Source organism: Monodelphis domestica, chromosome 4 (genome assembly GCF_027887165.1).
Source record: "Monodelphis domestica isolate mMonDom1 chromosome 4, mMonDom1.pri, whole genome shotgun sequence".
Lineage (NCBI taxonomy): Eukaryota > Metazoa > Chordata > Mammalia > Didelphimorphia > Didelphidae > Monodelphis > Monodelphis domestica.
In genome coordinates this window covers 5,328,946-5,351,713 of record NC_077230.1, presented here as the reverse complement: position 1 = coordinate 5,351,713, position 22,768 = coordinate 5,328,946, and the positions used below count along the sequence as shown (strand labels likewise).

General features: G+C 40.9%; 1 protein-coding gene across 10 annotated transcripts in view; it reads left to right on the top strand.

Annotated features, from left to right (window-relative positions):
* The window catches only part of TTC3 (tetratricopeptide repeat domain 3), a 193,218-nt gene that overhangs the window by 25,992 nt on the left and 144,458 nt on the right, over nucleotides 1-22,768 (top strand). For all 10 annotated transcript variants that reach the window (XR_008911745.1, XM_056797083.1, XM_056797082.1 and 7 more), the window contains exons 7-8: nucleotides 2,395-2,515; nucleotides 14,830-14,915. Coding sequence is in view for 9 of the 10 variants with exons in the window: in XM_056797083.1 (XP_056653061.1) it covers nucleotides 2,395-2,515; nucleotides 14,830-14,915 (207 nt within the window). In the remaining variant the exon portion in view is untranslated. The remainder of the gene's footprint in view (nucleotides 1-2,394; nucleotides 2,516-14,829; nucleotides 14,916-22,768) is intronic.

Genomic DNA, 22,768 nt, shown 5'->3' with positions numbered 1-22,768 from the left:
CTTCTGAAATAAATATTGATTGACTATTGGATAGTGGATTTAATTTTAATTCAGCCACCTTCAATATGTCTATATTGTTGGTAGTCATGTCTTTTGTTTTCCTTTACTTCGGTTTATAAAAACCTCATGTTTCTTTGAAGTCCTCATATGCATCATTTCTTATGGCAGTGCAATATTACATTGCATTAATATATCACAGTTTGTTCATTTTCTGATTATTGGGGACCCACCTTTTCCAATTTCTTTTCCAGTTTTTACATCAAAAAGAGCTAAAAAGCTAACATTTATAGAACTACCAAGACTTGTAAAATACTTAACTGTCTTCTTTGGGCCTTACAACAACCCTGTGAGATAGTTATTATAACTACAATTGCCCCTATTTTATAGAGGAGGTTTACTGAAAGAGATGAAATGATTTGTTCATTTTCTGAAGGTTAGTAAGGGGCAGGATTTTAATCCAAAATTACTTATTTGAAATCCAATGCATATTCTATTATCATATTCCTTTATATAGCATTTTTAAAATGTTTGTATTTACATTCTAAATGGCCTATATTTAGACCTTTTTCCGTCACTATTTAGCCTTCTGTTTTCCTCTGTTATTATAAGAAAGTTTGAAGCCCAAAGTCCATGTAACTAGGCCGGCCACATAGTAGACTGATCACTAAACCATATAGGTATTAGGCCAGAAATACCCAGTCTGGCTTGGCCTTGTCATTATTTCTCTTGAAATGAGCTGTCTTGAATTTTAAGAATGTGGACTAGGATGAAGGTTTATCATCTGTCTATTCATACAGTACCTGTGGCTAGGCTAATGTACTTTATATGTGGGCTGGCATGCTAATTTTATTTTTATAGCCTTTGGTAAAACTGAGGCACAGAATTCTGAGCATGGACAATTCATTGGTAAAACATAAACCTGCCACTAAAAAGCATCTCCTCAAATGAGGATAGTTTTCTTTTATAGGTTTCGAAACGTATAGAACAAAGAATGGAACAAGTTAGGTGACATCATGGGGTTGAGGACACCATGACTGATTGCATAGCTAAGACCAGGGGGCAATAGGATTGCTGGAAGTTTGGTAATGAGAGACTAACAGTGATCCCCTCCTTCTTTCCTGTGACTGAGATGTGTTGATCGTTTGAGTCTCCTTGCAAGATATTAGACCCGACGTTTTGGACAGCAAACCGGAGTCATACCTGAAGGATAATTTGGTGGTGTATGTAGATATTAGGCCCAACCCCCTTGTGTTCACATGCATCCTCTAAGTTTAAGCTGAATTCCTTTGGCAAAAAGAGAGCAGCGATTACAAAGAAGCTTAATCCATTACAGATCAGTTGAATTCTGAACTAAGTTCCGAGACTTAATGACAAAAGCAGTTACAGGATAAAATCAATCATTTATTTATTGATTGATTTTTTGATAACCCTTACCTTCCATCTTGGAGTCAATACTGTATATTGGCTAGGCGATGGTGATCAAATGACTGTAAAGATTAAAATTTAGGGGGGAAAGTTTCTCTCTGCAAGGAGTATTATTTTTTTAGAGTTTTATTAAAGGTTGAGAATTTAAGAAAATACAAGTAAGAAAGGCACGTGCTAGGTGGCCGAGAGGCCCAATTCAATTTCACTCACATCATGAGAGCCATGTCTGCTCCGAAGCAGAAGTAGGAAAGAGAGACCCAGTAGCCTTTACAGCCAAGTTAAATACCCCATCTCGCTCTCGGCCCAGGTGAGGTTACAAGGCATGTTGGGAAGTGAGCAAGGACTCCTGGGAAATGGAGTCCTGGATTCAAGTCTCCATTTTTACATGACTTGCCCAGGGTCACACAGCTGGGAAGTGTCTGAGGCCAGATTTGAACCTAGGACCTCCCATCTCTAGGCCTGGCTCTCCATCCACTGAGCTATCCAGCTGCCCTCCAAATCAATTATTTATAAATAAGATCTAGGAGAAAATTATACTGGATCAATATTCATTTTCTCAATTACCCTAAAATGAAAACATGTAATTCAGTTCATTTCATGTAGTGAGGTACTTAATAACTGATTGAATGAATGGCAAAGTGCTCCATAGAAAAACATTAAAATGTCATTTTTCATCCTGGTTACCTTAGTTTCTAGTGCTTGCATTCCCCTCTGAAATTATTTTGGTTCTGCTTTGTTTGCATTTTGCATATACCTATATTTAGGTTCATACCTGTTTTTTGTGCATCATTATCTCCCATGTTAGATTAAACATCCTTGAAGGCTGAGAGTTTTCCCTTTTGTTTTGTTTCTCTAGCACTTAGCACAATGCTTGGTGCATAGTAAGTACTAAATAAATATTTAATGATCAGTTGATTGATTTATAAAATATTGGATTTATTAAAATGTTTTTCCTTATATTTGTAACAGAAAATCTTGGCAATTGAGGAGGCTTTCAACTGGGTGAAATACACAGGGGAGTTCAGAATTCTGCGTAAACTAGAGAGAGCTGAAAACTGTTGGCCTATGCTAAGTATTTTTTTTACTGAATGTAAGTATTCATGCTGTTATTTTAGTTTGATAAAATGGTATTTGAAGGAGAATATTGGTGTTTATTTTAGTGTAGTTTTAATTCATGCCATTTAAATTATTGGTGGTTTGCATTTTCTCACAATTTATTAAAGTGACTGATATTTGCATTTAAAATTTTTAGCTTATATCTTCCTGTGTTTATTATTTGGAATTTCCTTTTTTGAACTTTTCTGAGATCACAATTTTTTCTAATTTTACCAAATGAATTTCTTAAACTGAAAAAATCAGAAAATAGAATTTTACAGGAAATACAGGAAAAAAGTAATGTTGATGGAAAACAAGATTGTGTAACTTTCAGGATCTAAAAAAGATTTCTTTGAAGAACCTGATACTTTCATATGTGATGCAGCTACTCTTCATCACTCACATCCAGAGATGTGATGCAACCAGTTCTAACCAGCTTATAAGATTCGATTAGTAAATTTTCATAAGTATTCATTCTTCAGAAATTGGCAAATGCTTCAAACCAGGGATTGATTTACTTATTTATTGTTTACTTAGGAAAATAATGGAGAAAATGTTAATAATGCTGACTAAACTTAAAAGTATTTGGTATATGCACCCCTATCACTTCACCCTAAGTATTGGTTTGTTCAATATTTACAGCTCACCGCTCCTGTATAAAATTGTGTCTTACCGTTGTTTTTTATGTTATTAATCGAATATAATTTAAGCATACTATAATGTTGCAGAATTTCTTGGTAACATTATTCAGTTGCCCTTTTATAAGATTATTCTTTTGGAATTAACTGCCCCTCTTACATTGTCCGAGACTATGCCTGGCTTAGTTCAATCTGGAAGTTCAGGCTTCAGATTAGAACCGAATGAGGCTGAATGTTTCATTGTAAAATTGATTATTAAATAACATTTAACAAGAGGAAATGTCCTCAACAATTGCACGAAAAGTGGAGATACAGCATTGGTTTAGTTGGACATGGTTCCCCTTGCCTCTATATTTGTCATAATGGTGATCAGAAAGGTATTTTGATAATGCATGACAGTGGGAAATTAAGCAAACTGAGGAATCTTGACTACTTGATAAATTGGGCTTTGACTACTGGAATGCGTCATTAAAATTTCCAGCATTTAGTAGACACACTAAATTAGTCCCAAGGATAGTTTCAATCCTTTTTAGGGAAAACTAGCCTATTTGGAAGAGACTTTCTAGCCTTTTTAGATCATGCATAGTGAATTTCTACCTGAGTAGTGGAACTTGTTTCCTTGGGTTTTAACTAGATTAGTAGTAATTCTGCTTCTACCATAGCCCACCTGTTCCTGGAAAGGTTGTAAAGATTTTCTAGGTGAGTTTCCACTACTTAAATGACCTGGTTAGTCATCAGTACTGGCCAATCCCATCTTCAAACATAGAGAAAAGAAGCCTTGGATAGATAATACTAGAGGAGTGAAAAAATGAAATAAAAGAATGTACATCCCAGACTTTGCTTCCCCCTTTTAGAAGGACTTCATCCTAAATCTTAACAATCAGGACCATGGTAAGGTTGCTGACAGAGGCAGTTCACAGTGGATCATCCTATGTAAATTAGAGATGAAGATGAGGACCAGCACTTGGAACATTAAGACCACATTGCAGATGATAGCTGTGATAGTCATTGATCCTCATCGTATTGTCACCTTCTAACAGTTCCACCCATTGGTTTCCATGACTTCTCTAAGGAAGGAGGTGAGAAGTGTTTTAACCTTTCTTGGAAGAAGACCTGCCAATTGGAAAGACCTATAACCATTTGATTGAGGTATATAAAGCCCTCTGAGAGGTTGGGACTTTGAGACCCATGGCTCAAGTACTGGAAATGGAATAAGGAAAAATTGGAGGTCAGCTGGAACTACCCTCCTTAGATAAGTCTTCCTGAAGGCTGGATTGAAGAAACTATTGGACAGGAGAGCTTTCCTTTTTCCTAGAGTGGTCCCGATTCACCATGAACACAGAGTCTCATTTGGGTCAACCATCCTTGCAAGTCACATTGATGAAGTTATCTCAAGAATCCAGGCCAGCATTCATCACTCTCATTTACCTAAGGATGATATTAGAAATGGAAAACTGACTGAATGTGATGGCAGCAGAGCCAAACCTAGACCTACTTTGCACTGAAATGGCTATGCTGCAATGGTAGAGGTGGGCTTAGAAGGAACGATATGTTTCCCAAGAAGTCTGATGGTTCTTGTGGAAGAAAACCGGACTAGCACTGTAATGCCACATCCTTAGGTATCAGTTGCAATAAGGGCAAATCTATTGCCTTTAAGTGAGGGAAAGCGTTCATATCGTCACATTGCCAGTTGGAGACAGGTTGGGGATCAGATGAGATCATGCTGTATTGAGCTTTTGGAGGTAATTGTTTTGATTGGTTCAATAAGTAGTGCTGGGCATAATTAACTATCTCATCTTTAAGAGAGTCCTGGGCCCACTGCAATATGACAACATTGTCTTAATGTTCTGATTGGAAGCCCAATTTTTGCCATTCTGGCAAGACCATCGACCTGTTTGGTAGGTGCTATGTGCAAGGAGATGCATTAGCAGAATTCCTCCATGAGCCCTGATCCTCTGATCGTCCTGTCCTGTTCCTTCTTGGCTTCATATCCCCTGCCAGGGCCACTACCCAGGAATCAGTGTTCCTAAGATGATCTTATTTTCTTAGCCATGCAACCTGCAGCTCAGCCTGTGGGGAATATTTGTCAGGAACCCCATCTTTCAGAAATTTTCCTCTTCCTGGATTGATAATGTACTACGGTCGATTAGTTACAGATTGACAAATTATATAAAATCAAATTATAGATTGATACTCTTCAGGAGTCAAATCCCTGTGGCCTAGGAGAACAAGTGAGGTTATTAAGTATTAGGGCTGGGATGCAGCTTGTTAGGCATTTGGAATCATCTGGGTTCTTGTCAGCCATTCCCCAAACTCCAGCTCGGGTGGCCTCTGCATTTTTTGCACATGAAAGAATGGTGGCTCACAGCACCAAGGGCCTCTTACTCCTGCCTCATCTAGTATGCTGAGTATTTTGTCATTGGTTTATTGGTAAACATCAGTGCCCTCAATTAACAGAACCTCCTTCGGGCTTCCGCTCCTCAGAATAGGGCAATAGCAAGGAGTGATTTCAGGCAACTGAGGAAAGGTAGTGATGAGATACTGAATTGTTTTCCAGGTGAAGGTGTTGTGGTCCTAACTGTTTTCCACCACAGTATAAAGAGGAATTAGCCAGGCCATTAGCTGCACATACTTACTTGGGGCCTATCTACCACATTGATGAGGATAGGAACAGCCATGGTGATTGTTCAGTGTCCTCTCTCTGTAAACCCCCAAGTGCCATCTTCTTTTTGTCACACCACACTGGATAAGGAGAATTGTTGTTGAAAAGTATTCTGATCTCCCAGTAGGTATGGGAGAAATGACTTTCATTCCTTCCGGGACCCAAAGGATTTCCATTTGGCCCGGAGGCAGTCATAATCTACTGTGTAAAATACCTTTTTCTGATAGGATGAGATTATGTATAGCTTGCCTTAGTTGCTTGATGTCTGGCCACACCCCTTTGGATTCTGTTTTCCTTCCATGGCCTTCCCAGAGCACCTTTCAAGCAATCTTTACCCCAGGGCTCCCTTCATTGCTTGAGAGCCCATCTCTAGACATGACTTGCTTCCCTGCTGCCTCTAGCCTTCTCTCCAAACTACCCCAGGTCATACATCATCAGTTCCTGCCGGCTGTGAGATGGGCCTCTTAGACTTCAACAGATCAAAGCATTACCACTTGCTATGAAGTTAACTTGAGGGAGACCCTTTCTTGAACAGTCACCTGTCGTCTTCACTGTAGATATTTTTCCTAGACTTATTCTTTAATGGTTAATTTAATAACATACTCTCTGTCCCAGGGGTTTTGAATCCTAGGCTACCAGTGTATGAACTTCCTTCCCCATTTCTGGCTGCACATTCTCTTCTTATTCTTACTTCCCTCAACTTTAAACTTAGTGCTCTTCTCCAAATTTTTCCTATTATACTCTGGAATCCCTGCTAAATGAACAAACTTGCTTTCATATTAAACCTTTTCTTTTCCATTTCCTCCATCTTCTGACACTCACTGAGATCTGGCTCTCTTCTGACAACACTGCATTCCTGGCCACCACTCTTTTTAGTACTGGTTGCCTTTCTACTCATACTCTTTGATTCATTGGTTGAGTTGGAGAATTTAGAATTTTCCTTGTTTCCCAATGCTGCTTCTAGATCCTCAGCTCTTAACCCTGATCTTTATCCTCACCATGACCCTCTATTTTTTTATTTATTTATATTTACCTCTATTTCCCAGCTGATCCCTGCACTGGTTATATGTTTTCTTCCCTTGTCTGTCTTTATCCTTTTCTGATTCCTTTTGTGATTTACACTCAAATCCTTTAACCCCTTGTCTTGTTACCATTCATTTCTTACCCAATTCCAATTTTGGATTACTCCCACTATCCATCTCCTTCGTTCCTATTCACATGATCCTGAATGGTGCTAGTGGAAATCTAGAAACTGTTTGAATTAACTGGAATGTATGGGCCTTTCTTTTACATCCCTCTTATCAGTTTGCTATTTTACTATCAGCTATTCCAAACATTTTTATCTCTTCAGGCTCCCCACAGCATTCTTTCTCCCTTTGCCTCACTCAACAGAAGATCTTGCCTCATACGTCACTGAAAAAATGGCTGCTGGTGAGCCATCTTGCTCAACTCCATCTGTAAGTCAGAAAAGGTAATCATCCAGGTACAGAGCCAAGACGCTGTACAGATGGGTGGTGATGGGCAGCTGTAAAGTGGGCAAGAGTGCCTCCTATCCAATTGGTGAAGAACTGCTCTGTGCCAGACTACAATCCCACCACTGAAAACTCTTACGGAATCCACTTGGGGTTGGATGGCAAGTCCTGCCAGCTAGATATCCTAGATACCGTATACAATAAGGAGTATCAGTCCTGCTGCCTAGACTTCATGGGCTAGAAGGAGGATTTCCTCTGTATCTACACCAAGGATGACGTCAAGTCTTTTGTGCATGTGAAGATCTTCTGGGACGAGCTGTGAAGGATAGAAACAACTGCATTCCCCTCATCTTGGTGGCCAACAAGACCAAGGCCAACTGTCTATGGGCCTGGGAACCGGCTAGGAAGTAGTCAAGATCTCCAGGGTGTCCTTGGAGGAGATGTTCATGAAGATTCAGGAGAATGTGGAGCATGCCTTTCATGGGCTGGTTTGAGAGATCTGTTGCTTCCACCTTCCTAAGGCTGAGCACAACCAGGGCTGTTGGGTTCAAGCCTTGCAAGATCATATAAGCAGGTGTACCTATTAGTCCTCGTTCTATTCCTAAACCTTTTCTAGGAACCCCACTCTCCCCCTTCCAAGCCTCTAGGCCTTCATTTGGACCACATCCTCCTGTCTGTGCTTCACTGGATTCTTCTGGGTCATCTCCTTGCTGGGCCTCACCAGGATTTCTCCAGAAGCTTCTTGGTGGTCATTAGTGTTTCTCCACTCAGACTTTTTGGATTTTTGCCTTTTTTTGTTTTGAGAAGGAATGACTAGCTCACTGTCTTGGTATCCTGACCAGTTCAGAAAAGACTCTGTCCCTCCTTTCTGGCCTCTCTGCCTACTGAGGTTCTATAAACAGCAGGGCCTCTGGCCACTGTCTCACATCTGGCATCATCATCATCTTCAGCAGTCTCTTCTCCCACTCCTGGGGTCGTGTGTGGTCTTTTCTTTCTCAGAAACTACCAGTGACTCTCTTTCTTGCCCTGGAACTTAGTGGGTTTGCTGTCTGGGCCAGGTTACCAGCCTTGTCTGTGGTGTGGATGAAGAGCCCTGCTCTGAAGTGGCCCCCATTCAAAGACTTAGAGGGTGATGCTATTTTATGCTGCTCATACTGAATTGTGTCTGCGTGGACCCTTGTTCTGGAATCGCATGTCCTCTCACTTTCCTAGCCTGTCTCCTGCCCAGAGGAAGCCTTGGATGGGAAGTTCCATGAATATTACTGTAATTGTTAGCAGTCCCCTAACCTTTCCTGTTGGACCTTGTTGTAAGCTATTGAGTCTTATAGCCTCCAGGAGTTGAGAGGGAGCCCTTAGCGCGCAGGTCAGGAAGGGGCTGTTTCTGATCTGAGATGCCTAGGCCACCTTTGGAGCGAGCAGGCGGGCTATTCCCTGCTTCAGGTGAGAGTGCTAAGGATTTACAAGCCACCTAGTTTGGAGAGAATCACCTAAAAGTCATTTCCTTCATCCTCTGATTCAAAGTTGGCTATTTTCTTTGTTCTGAGATTTATTCCAAATAAAGGTTGTTGTTTATTTTTTTAAATTAAGATTAAGAAGATAATTACGTTCTGACATTCCACATAAGTCGGGAATACATGATTCCCCTCCAGCTTAGAAAAGCACTCTGAACAATTGCTGCAAATCTCCAGATGAGCGGATGTTAAGTTGAATTGGCACTCATAATAAACATAAAGTTGATTTGAAACTCTCCCACTCTAGTTAGCTCTTTCACGTCTGAGTTCTCCTAGTTCTCAGGCTGAAGCATTGGCCAATCTTAAAAAGAGAACCTGCCTATAATTGGATACTGAGAGAATCTTCTCGGGGAGGAAGTCATCCACAATGGAAAACAGCCAGATCAAGCTCTCTCCCTGGCCGAGGGACCTGTGCTGAGGGAGGCTCAATGGACAGAGACGGAGCAGGGACCACCAAATACTCAGTCCCCATCTGGGGCCTTGGGAAAGTGGCCTCACCGCTGTCATCTGCTTATTTTTCCAGATCAGATGGAGCGTTGAATCACTAGTGGACTGGACTAGTAACTCTTGGGTTGGGTCCTTTTTAAATGGAATAGCTGTACTCCCTTGTCAGTTCCCTTCAGCTTTGCAGCCGAGGGGTTGGCCAGGAGGACCAAATCTCCAGGGTCCAGGTCTAAGGTGGACTGGGCTGAGACTGAGTACCGAGCCCCCTGTGAGAGGTGAATGCCAACAGTCTGCTCACCTTAAGGGGAAGAGAGAAAGGAAAGGCTGCTCTATTGGGCGGGTTGCACAAAGCATGCAAGCCTCACCAATATTAAAAGATTAAGCTAGGCAGCATGGCCGGTCCCAGCGATTCCACACTTAGATTGCCACAGTAAACTGGAAGACTCCTCAGGCTTCCAAAAACTTCACCCACTTTAGTGGTCATATTTTATTCAGGTTGCCATAGGTAGAAATCCCACGGAGATTCAGTCTCCAGCCCAGCCGCCTGGGAATTGATCCCTGAATACCACAAGTGAACCTGAGCCAACTCAGCACACTAGCTTTGGGCAAATGAACTCCTGGATTCTTTCATTGGAGGGGGAGGTGGCTAAAGACCCAGGGGCAATTCTAAGTCCCCTGGGACAGGTGTGTTGCAGGTGTCACACCATCCTTGGATCCTTGTGGAACGTGTGGTCTCTGATGAGCTCTTTAACCTCAGAGTGGCTGCCAGTCATTGTTTTATGTTTGAGTTTGGGGGGTTTTGGTTGTGAGCATGTGTGTGCGCGTGCTTACAAGTGGGAGTGTTCACCCATCGGTGTGTGGAGCGAGGAATTAATGTTATTCTCAAGTTATTCATTATTAAGATCTCCCCATCCCCAACCATGTCTCTTCCAGGCTCCCTTCCAGACTAGATTACCCCACCCTTCTCCAGTCATACAAAGTATTTGGGGTCTAGTCCTTTGAGCTTGTTTGGGAACTGGCCTGGGGCAGGTGACCCAGACTGGTCTGATCAGATCTGAAGAATGGAATCTCCAGTACCCTTTTTGTCTTAGAAGTCTCTCCTCTTCTATCAGTAGCTTCTCCCCAGAGGTCAAGCCCAAATGACTGGACTGATCCAGCCCTCCCTCAGCCCCTCCCAGATAATCTAGTCCCAAACTTCCTTTGTATCAGTTTAAGTGGGATGACTAATCTCAAGATAAAATAAGGTAGTCATTGTAAAGTGTTTGGCCTAGTCCTGGGCTATGTGGATGCCCCATGAATGCTCATTCTTACTTTTATGTAAAATGGAGAGGGACAGCTAGGTGAAACTGTGGCCTGGAGCCAGGAAGGCTCGTCTTCAAAAGCTGACTTTAGTTAGCAGTGTCCCTGCAATCACTCTACTCTCTTCGCCTACTTTCTTCATCTATAAAATGAACTCCAGAAAATGGCAAACCATTCCAGTATCTCTGCTAAAAAAATCAAAACCCAAATGGGGTCACAGAGAGTCCAACCTGACCGAAAAATCACTAAAAACAACAAAAGTGGAGAAATAGCAATCCTGGTGTTTGTCGGGGGCCTCTAACATAATTAGATGATTTTGTAAAAGCCGGTCTTGCATGAGATCTCCAAAACGATGGAATTCTGTAACTGAAAGGCATCGACTAATCACATTATGCCGTTTTTCTAGTCACTCCTCTGGTTATCTATACTTCTACAGTATCCATATTCATTGGTAGTGAAATGTGGTCACTCTATGATAATCTTGTGAAAGAAATTTCCTCAAGGCTAAAAAATAGAGTAAGCCCCCCAATTTCTTATCGTTGAGTTAGGTTCCCAGTTCTCATTCTCACTCCTACTCCCTTTCTTTATACTGTATTTGCCTGACCTCAATGGATATCTATAGACAGTATATTTTTATTTTCCTTGTGGTAATAGATGTTAGCAATAGGAAGAGGATGTTAGCCCTGTGTGGCGAAAATTTATCCCACCCATTTTAGTCTCCAGGCTGTTAAGCTGGAAAAAACACGGAACTATTAAAATAGAAAAGCCACTTTTTATTAAGGAGAAGGGGTGTGTGCATTGGAGTCCTTGGTCCCCTCCCGACCCCTGGGAGTCTCACCACTTGGATAGAAAACTGCAAAGAGCCATTAAAGTGGGAAACTTAAATACCTTTCTAGAATTTGGCGACCTAGGATGGGAGTGATAATTGATTGGCTTTACAATGGTAACTAAGAAAAATGAGGAGTCCCCGACAGGAATAACAGTGAGGGGCTAATGCTTTACTATGGACACAAAAGGGAAAGATCCAGCCAAGGACTGGGCTACCTCCGTAAAGGACTTTGGCCTAAGGGAAGAAACCATTGGGACAAAAGAGAAATTTAACACCTGATGGGGTTAGCCCTCCTGGCCTAAATTTCTTTAAGTTAGTCTTTTGTTAGTCTGAGAAACTGGAAGTTGAACTTTCCCCTCAGGGAGAGATGTGACGAGGTCCTACTTGGGACTTTCACCTTTAAAATAACTAGAGTGGGAGTCACTGAATCTTACTAGGCTACAAGAGTGGGGGCTTCTAGATTCCACCTTGACAAAGCTAAATGGTAGGTTCATTGAGAAGTGGCCAGTCTCGCAAGAAAGCCGGGCTCTGGTTGAGACCAAAGCCAGGGCCTGGAGCCTTAGGAGCCTGAGCCTTCTTTAGGCCAAGAAATCTGATGACAGAGTAACAGAAAATACAATCAAAATTAAAACAGAATGGGTGCCAAGCCTTCCACTGGGGCAGCTCTTAATGAATGATACAAGTGCCCAATAAGCTAGAAAGCTTCACAAAAATTACTCTGCGTGGTAACTTCTCTGCTATTGTAGCTGGCCTTTCCCAGGCCTCTGCAATCATCAGTCAGGGTCTTGGTGTTTTTGCTGACGAGTATGATGTTGTTATGGGGGTGCAGATGTGTACCCCTGGGGTTCGGGAAGGGGACCTTTTGCAAGGAGGCAAGACTCCAAAACTTAGCTTAAAAACAAAAAGAGAAATTGATTAATTTAGAAAGTAGTGTTGAGAATGGCCAGGAGGATAGCCAGGTGGGACCCCAAGAGGGGGAGCAGCTCCTGGGAGGACAGCATGGATGGAGAGGCTGCCCCCCAGAGGACATCTGTTCTGGGGATTCTATACTTTTTACAAAGGAGTGTGTTAGAGCCTCAGGCATTGGGTGGGGTGGGTGGTCATCTGACTGGGGTCTGCCTGGAGGCATAAAGAGTCATCTCTTTGTCCATCTTGAATCTAGAGGACAATCAAAGAGGATAAACATCTCCGGACCCTGGGGGGGGGGGGTGTCATGGGGTGTTCTGAGGTTCCGTCCAGAGGATGCAGGGGAGGGAGCTTCCCTGGTAATAATAGCTCGCCTGGGTTTCTGGGGTACCGTGCCCCTGTCCGTGTGGCATTAGCAGTTAGCAGCTGGGCGGCTGATATTTGCACCCAAGAGCCACTCTCCACCTCCTGTCGGACAGTCCTGCATCCACGGAGAGGGGCTTGGTGGGCTGTAGACGTAAGGTAAAAATTCCTGCTACTACCCTACACTGTATTTTCTCTTAGCTAATGTCTATAATTCTCATAAAGCAAACTGTGCTATTTGACTGTTAACTCCAGCCTAAGGATTGCTATTAAGTCATCCTAAAGGCTAATACTGCTAGAATCATAAAGGGGGAGGGGTTTGACACTCACACCTGATGACACAGCCCTTTTATTCTCTATACCATCCCTAAGACCCCACTCTGCCAATCAGTGGAAGCCGCTGCCTATCTCTGTGTCCAGAAGTTCGGGGCAGCAGGAACCCCCTTTCTGAATGAGGCCACCGGCCCACCCAGGCCTCCTTTATTGCCTTTTCCCACTTGAGTCACAGTCACTTCAGACCAGCCCTGCCCCGCATGGCCTGGATGAGGATTTACCTCCGGCCTATGCAGAGCTTCAGGCTTAGCTCTGGAAGGAAATGAGACATTTCTATTATACCTCACACAAAATTAAAGCCTCATTTCCAGTCTTAGAATCAATACGGCGTCTTGGTTCCAAGTCAGAAGAGCCATCAGGGCGCAGTGGAGGTCAAGTGACTTGCCCAGTCGCGTAGCTAGCAAGTGCGTGAGGTAAAATTGGACTCTTGCCTATCTCCAGGGCTTTCTGGTGCCCCCAAAGTCTTCAGGCTTTTTAAAAAACATTTAGGATTAGACTTGGCCCAAGGCAGAAGGTTGGTAAGGGAGCCCCTGTTGGCCACCCTATGGCTGCTCTCCTCCCGCTCTCCACTGAGCCCATGGCCTGCCCCTCTGCCCAGCAGGGCAGACCTCCCCTCCCCGCCTGGGGTAAAGGGCTGGTTACATGTCGTGTGAGGGTGCCGTTTGGGCACTCAGTTCGCTGTCCTTGGCCGTTGAATTGAAGTGACTTGCGCAGAGTCACATGCCTGTGAAGTGTCCGAGGCCCGCCTTGAATCTGGGACTTCTCCTCTCCAGGCCTGGTTCTCTGTGCCTCGAGCCCCCAAACTGAGGCAAACGGCGTTTTTGCCCAGGATCGCGCAGCTCCTAAGGGTTGGCGGCCCTGTTTGAACTCAGAGGCGTCCTCTCGACTCCAGGCCTGGCACTCTGTGCACTGTCACATTTCACAAAAGGAAGTGCACGATAGTAAAAGAATTTTCAGTAAAACATAGCAGTGTTTGGGGGGAGTCACTCCTCACCTCCACGTTTTGTCGTGACGAACCCCTCCAAAAAGTATATTGATATATACTGCCATAAGAGCACCGCAAAGGTCGAGGAGCCTCACATGGGAATCAGCTGAATTTGGGGCCCTTATCACAGTAATCACGGAACTGGTTTGCTCCTTAGTCTTAAAGATGCTTGGATTGCCTTCTCAAGGGAAAAGTCGCCTGTCCAACAAGGACTTGCCAGGCTTCTTAGTCTAGGTGTACTGAATTGATAACTGATACGGCTCCCACTACCATGTGTCCAGATTAGACTCATAGTAGCAGTTTGCTCTTTGCACAATGTGGGCACCTCTCTGGAGCCTGTTTAATGTTAGGGTACGGAATTACGCCTGTGTCATGAAGTACTTTGCATTCTAGGTAGGGCTCTTCCAACTAGTAGCTTTGTTTTTGTCGTACGTTCAGTCTGTGGAGCCATGGCTAAGGACATGAAGACGAAGAAAGGCGCGTTAGGCTCTGACAATGTTAAGCTGAGTGAAGAAACAGACTGATGACTTAATGGAGACTTCTGTTTGGGGGCGCTTTTTTAGCTAACACATTTCTATTCTATTAAATTTCAACCAAGAATTGTGTTATCAATAGTCTGCTTTTAAAGTTTCATTTCATAGGAGAAATCCTACCTAGAGGCTTTTTTTAGTTCATCACGATACTGTTATTTCATGTTCTGAAGAGTGATTTCGTGCAGTTTAAAATTTACCATGTCAATTCAAACTAAAATAAGAATATGCAGACTCATTTTCCCCCATTTTGATTTCGGTAATTAGGCTTCCTTTGTTAATTTTGTTGTATCTTCACAATATTTTTTTTTACAATTTTTTTTAAATCTCTAAATAGATAAGTACCATATAACCAAAGTTGTGCTGGAAGACTGCAATTTAGTAGAAGAATTTGAATATCAGAACTGTGCTGCTTGTATAAAGGTAGGAATAATATTTGCTTCTTGGCATATTTTAAACTTTTGTTGGTAGCATGAATGACACCTAAATATACTTGTCAGATGATCAGTAAGCATTTATTAAATGCCAATTATAAAAGGCCCTGTGTTAGGAGTCATAGAGACAAACAATCCCTACTGTACTAGTTGGGGGAATCAAGAAGGAACCAAGGTGTTGCCAGTTGCTTGGGAAAGAAGGAACAGATACAAGGTGGCACCACTTCTTCCTCTTCCCCAGGCAGAGCTGTTTTACTATGGAGTCAGGTCTGACTAGAGCGGAAGGGTAAGTGAAAATATCCTCTTCAGTCTCTTTCTTCTTATTGATGTATTTTGTAATTCCTCCCCTAGCATATTGAAGATGATTAAGTCTCCAGTAGAACCAAAAATATCTATTTATTGGGTAAAAGAGTTGAGATATAAGGAGGGTAGAGGAAACAAAGTCCCTGACTATTTCCCCTCTACAGGTGGGTTTAGGGGTTGAATCAGGAGTCTGGGTTTAAGTACCGGACTGTATTTAATGTCTTGGTGAGCTCCAGATGTTGGTATTTCTTGTCTCAAAGATGTGGTTGGTCTAAATCTTCAGGATAGGCTCTCACCTTCCCCTAAGGGAAAAGTATCGGTCCTAATTATATCACCGATGACGATGAATGAATTGGGTCTTCTGTTTCTCAGTAAAGGATTAATGGACATAGGTTATCTTCTCATCGGGGGAGAAAAAGAACCCAGCAGTTCTCAACTGCTCCAGCTATAACTTGGCCGAAAGGGTCCATCCCATCCCCCCATGGCAGCAGGATTCCATCTCACCTTTTTCTGAGAAAACTTTTCAAATCCAGTCATTTCCATTCATTTTGGACATTTTCCTCTTTCATACTGCCCATAGGGAACTTCCATTCTAGTTATGAGAGAAATCTTTTTATATATAAGTATGTATTATATATATATAAAAACTTATACCAAATAGATGCAAGATAACCTTGAAGAGGGAGGAGGAGAAGCACTTTCATTTCTAGGGTCATGGAAAGCCCCTATTGATCTCAATCTTAAAGGAAACCAGGTATAATAGGTAAGGGGGCAGCTGGGTAACTCAGTGGATGGAGAGCCAGGCGTAGAGACGGGAAGTCCTAGGTTCAAATCTGGCCTCAGACACTTCGCAGCTGGGTGACCCTGGGCAAGTCCCTTGACCCCCATTGCCTCGCCCTTACCACTCTTCTGCCTTGGAGCCAATACACAGTATTGACTCCAAGACAGAAGGTGAGGGGTTAAAAAAATAAAAGAATACTAGGTAGGAGTACATTCCTGGCAGGGAGGTGGGACAGATTGTTGTGTTTGAGGAAGTCCAGTTTTCCTGGACTGCCATGTGTCTGGAGAGGTGTAATGTCTAATAAGTCTAGAAAATTAAGTTCGGGCTAGTTTGTGAAGAGCTTTAAATATCAGTAAGAGTTTATATTTTATTCTGGTGGCAGTAAGGAGCCATTGGAATTCATTGAAAACGTTAGGTTTGTGTTTAGACTTATATTTAGGAAAACTCCTTAGGGAGCTCCTGTGGAGAATGGATTTGAATATTGTAGACTGGGTGACTAGATGGTTATTGCAAAAGGTCCCGGCTAGAGGTGATGAGAGATGTGAGGGGAAAGAATGAGATATAGGTAAGAGATGTTGGCAGAGATAGATAGAAGACACTAGATAATTACTCTGGCCTGTTCAGAGGGGCTGGTGGTGAATAAAGCAAGGGTTCCAGCCACAAGGCCTCCTCCAGGACAGGGGGCCTCTTCTTTGCAAGTTATTCCCTTCGGGAGCCAGGAAAGGAGTCAGCCCTTTTCACTCACCCACGGGTAGTCCAAAGAGAAGATCCAAGAGCTGTCTTACCAGAAACAGTCTGAGGTCCCAAGCCCCAGCTCCTCCAAGACGTAAACATACATAGTGAATTGTAAAACTCATGAAGCAATGAATTTATTTACAAACTGATTTAGCTACTCTGCTTGCTGTGCTCACAGAGTATCTTCAGTTTATATCAGTGAAGTGAAGCTCCTAAGTGAGCTTCTCTTCAGGGCCAGACACAAGAACACTAAAGAGACTCTTGTTATATAAAAATAAACTATTTATTGTGTTATAGGAAGGTTTTAGGGAAGGGAAACAAGGGATCGCTAACAAATATATAAAAACAAGTTCATTAGCTAAAGGGATAAGGAATTTGGAAGGGGAACCAAGGAATGACTTATTTCTATTAACCCACCCAGATATTGATTCTTAGTAAACTTAACCTCACTAAATAAACTAATAAAACGATTAATTAGGGTTAGAGAGGGGTTTGTAGGGGCAAAGACAACCAGGCCCAAAGAAATTCTCACAAGTGCCCTCCTTTGGTCCAGCCAGCAGTCCAGAGGAATGTCAGCAAACTCCAGTAGAAATCCATTTTTTTATATAGTTTTCAGCAGCTGGAAGAAGGCAGGAATATCCAGACAGCCAAAGGAAAGTAACTATTCAGTTTCTGGGTCCACTGCCGAAACCTAGACTGGTATTCCTCTGGTCTATCTAGAGAGCAGGAGAGATGCCACTTCTCCCTTCAGTGGAGTCCAGCCAAAACTCACATCACCTGTTTTTCCCAGTAACAGCCTCTGTGTCCAGTCTCTGCTCCTGGGAGAGTTCTAAGAGGAATGTTGGCCCTGCAACCCCTCATGCATCCAGCCTTGCAAAATCCCTTTACCACCGTACCCCCTTTGCCCAAAGCCGAAATTGTGTTGAAAACACTATTTTGGCATTTGTGCACTTAACCTACTTATAATTTCTTTTTTTTTTTTTAAATATATTTTATTTGATCATTTCCAAGCATTATTCGTTAAAGACATAGATCATTTTCTTTTCCTCCCCCCCCCACCCCCCATAGCCGACGCGTAAGTCCACTGGGCATTAGATGTTTTCTTGATTTGAACCCATTGCTTTGTTGATAGTATTTGCATTAGAGTGTTCATTTAGAGTCTATCCTTTATAATTTCTTAACCTAAAATTTCTACCCAAAATTATAAACAACCTAGACTTAACTCTCTTATCCTATCTAATACTGCCCTATTCTAGGGATTTCATCAAGGAAAGGTAAAAGGGGAAAGTATACAATGAACAAGTACAAAGTTCAAAATACAGATCAAACATGCGAAAGCAAAATAAGCAAATAGCATCAAAATGCAAATACAAATACATGCAAAACATTAAAATCCTAAAATACTCTTCTTATTAACTAATACAGAAGATTCTACTACTATTGCAATGCATAAACATCAAACTTAGAGAAAAATTTTGCAACATACAATGAACACAACATTGCATAAGTTTTGCAAAAAATCAAACCATCAAATTCACTTATGCAATACATATAACAAAACATAAAATTAACCATAAGTGATCTATTTACATAATTTACACATATACATATAATGCATACATGCAATATATACATACATGCTATACACTACATGTTACATATATACACATACATGCATCATAATACAATTAATTTTTCAATCCTATTTTACACATTATTTACATGTGTATTTTCAGTTTTGCATGATGTGTACTATTATGTCATATGTACTATTTATTGTATGTTGTTATGTATGCTGCAATGTGTTTTGTAGCGTAGTTCAGTATCTTACCTTATCAATCTTAACCTTACTTTAGCAATCTTAAACTCTACTCCTATCTAACTAAAGCCCTATCTCAATAAGTTCTCCTGTCTAGCTATATTCCTATACTAAACTAAGTAGCTAACTAATTTTGTTATTAACTAACTACTTTATAACCAACTGTAACATTGCTAATGTCCTAGCTACATATTGTTTCACTTATTCAACTAGTGACTTAATGTCACCTAACCATGTTTATGTTTTTGTGTATATGTGTTTGTTATGTTGTTATTCATGCTATGCTATGCTGTTCTGTTAGTGTTGTGTCAGGGTTACTGTTGTGTTAGTGTTGTTACCGTTGCATGCAATATACTTACCAAAACTTCAGATTATTTCTTCTCTTCTCTACTTATTTGAAGAATTCTTCCTCTCCAAAATTCATAATAAAATGTATTAGCGTATACTTGTGTAAATATGTTATGCTGTTTTATATTACATTATGCTAAATTCCTTAAACCCATTAGTCCATTAATCACTTGATCCTCTTTATTGAAAATTTCCTACAAAGTCTTTATCTTAATATTTATAAGTCTTTCAGTCTTTTACAATGTCCATCAATTATATGAATCCTCTTCATCTGCAATGCCCTTTTCCAATTGAATGTCCTCTTCCACTGGAATGGTCCTCTCCTTACTGAACTTTTTGACTGCAGACTCTATTTGACTGATGAATCTCAGCTTTCCACAATTTATTCATCTTCATTTTCTTCTTCAAAAATGTGTACACTTCAATTATTATTTCCATAAGTAATTGAATGTGTGAACAATGATACCATGAATCTCTTCCTAATATTTTTACTGAAAATGGAGAAACTAACACAATTGTATAAAGACCTACCCAACTTTCTTGTGTTACTAATGTTTTAGCAAAATTTTTCACACGTACCATATTATATCACCTGGTTGAAAATAATTATTATTAATTTTTAAAACCCTTACATTCCATCTTGAAATCAATACTGTATATTGGCTCCAAGGCAGAAGAGTGGTAAGGGCTCAGCAATGGGGGTTAAGTGACTTGCCCAACATAGCTAGGAAGTGTCTGAGGTCAGATTTGAACCCAGGACCTCCCATCTCTGGGCCTGGCTCTCAATCCACTGAGCTACCTAGCTGCCCCCCGGTTGAAAATTATGAAGAGAATAATCCAATGAACCAGATTGAATCAATACTCACATATCATGCAGTTCTCTAAGCCATTGTTGTAATATATTTAAAGATGAAAGAAGTTGAGAATCTCCTCTTACAAGAGATGTATAAACTCTTACATGTTTTTTCCTGCAATGGACATTGTCCAAAGAGCATTTCATAAGATGATATATGTAAATCTTCTCTTGCTCTTGTACATAGGTAAAACAAAGCTATGGGAAGAATATCTGGCCATTTTAGATGAGTTTCAGCACAGATTTCCCCACCATAGTCTTGAGTTCCCTATTCACATGCTCTACTTCACCTGAATTTTGTGGGTGATAAGGAACATGATATTTAGGTGTTATTCCTAGATTCTCAAGGACTCTTTTCAGCATATCTTGAGTGAAATGAGATCCATTTTCAGAATCTATGGTAAGTGATACACCAAACCTAGGAATAATTTCCTTAAGCAATACTTTCATCACAAAGCTAACCATATATTAGTATTAGATGGAAATGCTTCAGGCCATTTTGTTAACCTGTCCACAATTACCAGACAAAATTTGTATTTCCCAGCTTTTGGTATGATGATGTAATCAATTCGCAAACTCTCAGATGGACAATATGCTAAAACCCAAACCTGTCTTTCTGAATGCATCTTGGTTGAATTTTTGGCAAACAGAACAACTCGTACAGATCTTATTAGCAACAGTACTTATTTCTGGTGCTATCCATTGCCTTTTTACAGAGTCTACTACATCTTGAGTGCCAAAATGACCTTTTGTGTGAATAGCTTGACACAAACAGGTATATAAATCTTACATATAAAACAGCAGTTTTTCCAGAGTCTGCAACCCATATTCCATGTTCTTTCCTTGCTCCAAATTTCTCCTTCCACTTCTGAATTTCTGAATCTACATAAGCTCTTTCTAAATCATCAGATTCAATAGTTGACAAATTCATTACATGCACTGGAACATTCCTGGCTGCAAATTTTGCAGTGATATCGGTTCTATGATTTCCTTTAGAGCCTGAATCTCTGCCACAAGTACGACTTCTACAATGGATCACGCCTAGCTGTTTAGGTTTTTGGTTAGCATCCAACAACTCAGTTATTATTTCTGCATGTGCAATTGGTTTACCCAATGCAGTAATAAAACCTTGTTGTTTCCAAATCTACCCTGTTGCATGGCATACAGAAAATGCATAATAAGAGTGTAAAAATATTTTCACTTTTACCATCAGCTAGAAGTCCAACTCTGCCCCTTGAGCACTAAAGTTACTAGGTAATGAGCCATACCACAGTGTCTCAAATTCTGTGACCACTGCAACACCTGTACATCTAATTCCATCACACAAGTATGAAGGATCATCTGTGAATAATACCAAGTCTGGATTTTCAATAGAAGTGTCTTTCAAATCCATCCTAGGCATATCCACTAGATCTACTACTTCTACACACTCATGTTGGTTCACCATTCTTTGGCAAATCAGGAAGAAGCGTAGCTAGATTTAATACAGTCCACCTCCTCAACTGGATATTCTCACTACCCAAGAGAATAATTTCATACTTAGAAATTCGTTGATCTGAATAAGCCTGAGTATGAAATTTCCTCATTAGTGCTTCTATTTAATGTGAACAATATACAGTCAGTGGACATCCCAAAACTAAATCTTCTGACTTCTGGACTAACACTGCAGCAGCTGCTACCCCCCTTAAACAAGGAACTGTCCCAGCAGCTATTGGATCAAGCTGAGAACTAGAATATCCAATTGGATGATAACTTTGTCCTAAAGTCTGTGTCAGTACACCAGAAGCAATACCTTTAGTTTCATTGAAAAACAATTGGAATGGTTTTGTATAGTCTGGGATACCCAAAGCTAGAGCAGGTAAAAAGTCTTCTTTAAGCTTACTTAAAGCTTGCAGATGTTCAGGCTTTACTTTCAGAGATTTTGGTTCTGCATTCCTGGTTAAATCTGTTAGATATTTTGTTAATTCATCTACAGAAACTAGTTGATCCAAGAACAGATCTGAGTTTCTTTTGGTCTTAGGAGCACTCAGTTTCTGGATATCTGTTATTTTTTTCTGTGTGATACTTTTTGAACCCTCTGATAACACAAAACCAAGATATTGCAACTTGAGGCAAAACCCACTGTAATTTTGCCTTGGAGATTTTATGCCCATGTGTATATAATTCTAAGAAAAGAATCTTGCTATCTTTTAGATACAACTTAGCATTTGAGGATGCAAGAAGAATATCAACCACAAAATGCACCAATTTACTTTCTTTGAATGTTATAGTTTTTAGATCTCTATTCAGAATTTATGAAAATTGGCTCAGCAAATCAGCGAATCCCTGTGGCAAACAAGTTCAGGTCCACTGGGTTTTTTCCCAGGTAAAAGCAAAGATCTTTTGGGAATCCTCATGAATTGGAATTGAGAAAAAAGCTGAGCATAAATCTACCATGGTGAAATATCTTGCCTGACTTAGTATGTTAGAAATTATAGCAGCTGAACTTGGTAGAACAGGATGAGTCTTGATTACGTAATCATTGACTGCTCTTAAATCCTGTATAAAACGATATACCACTTTGTCATTTTGATCTAACTTTGGCTTTTTGATTGGAAGAATAGGGGTATTAAATTCTGAGAAGCAAGGTATTATCCCTTGTTGGATTAGGGATTCAGTGATTGGTCTTATACCCTCAGTTGCTTCTTTAGTCAAGGGATATTGAGGTACACAAGAACCTAGTCCTTCCTTAGTCCTCATCCTTACTGGAGTAGCTGATTTCTGTGGAAGACTTTGACCAAAGATCTTCAGGGATATACTTAGGTATAGGATAGATTGAATCTAAGTCATCCTCTCTACTGAATGAATCTAAGAACAGCAATGGATAAGCTTTCAGAGATTCTTCTGGTAGATGTAATGAGTTATCACCAGTATCAGTACACTGAACTGTTGCTCTTAATTTACATAATAAATCTCTTCCTAAAAGATTCATTGGACAGTCTGGCATACAAAGAAATGCATGCT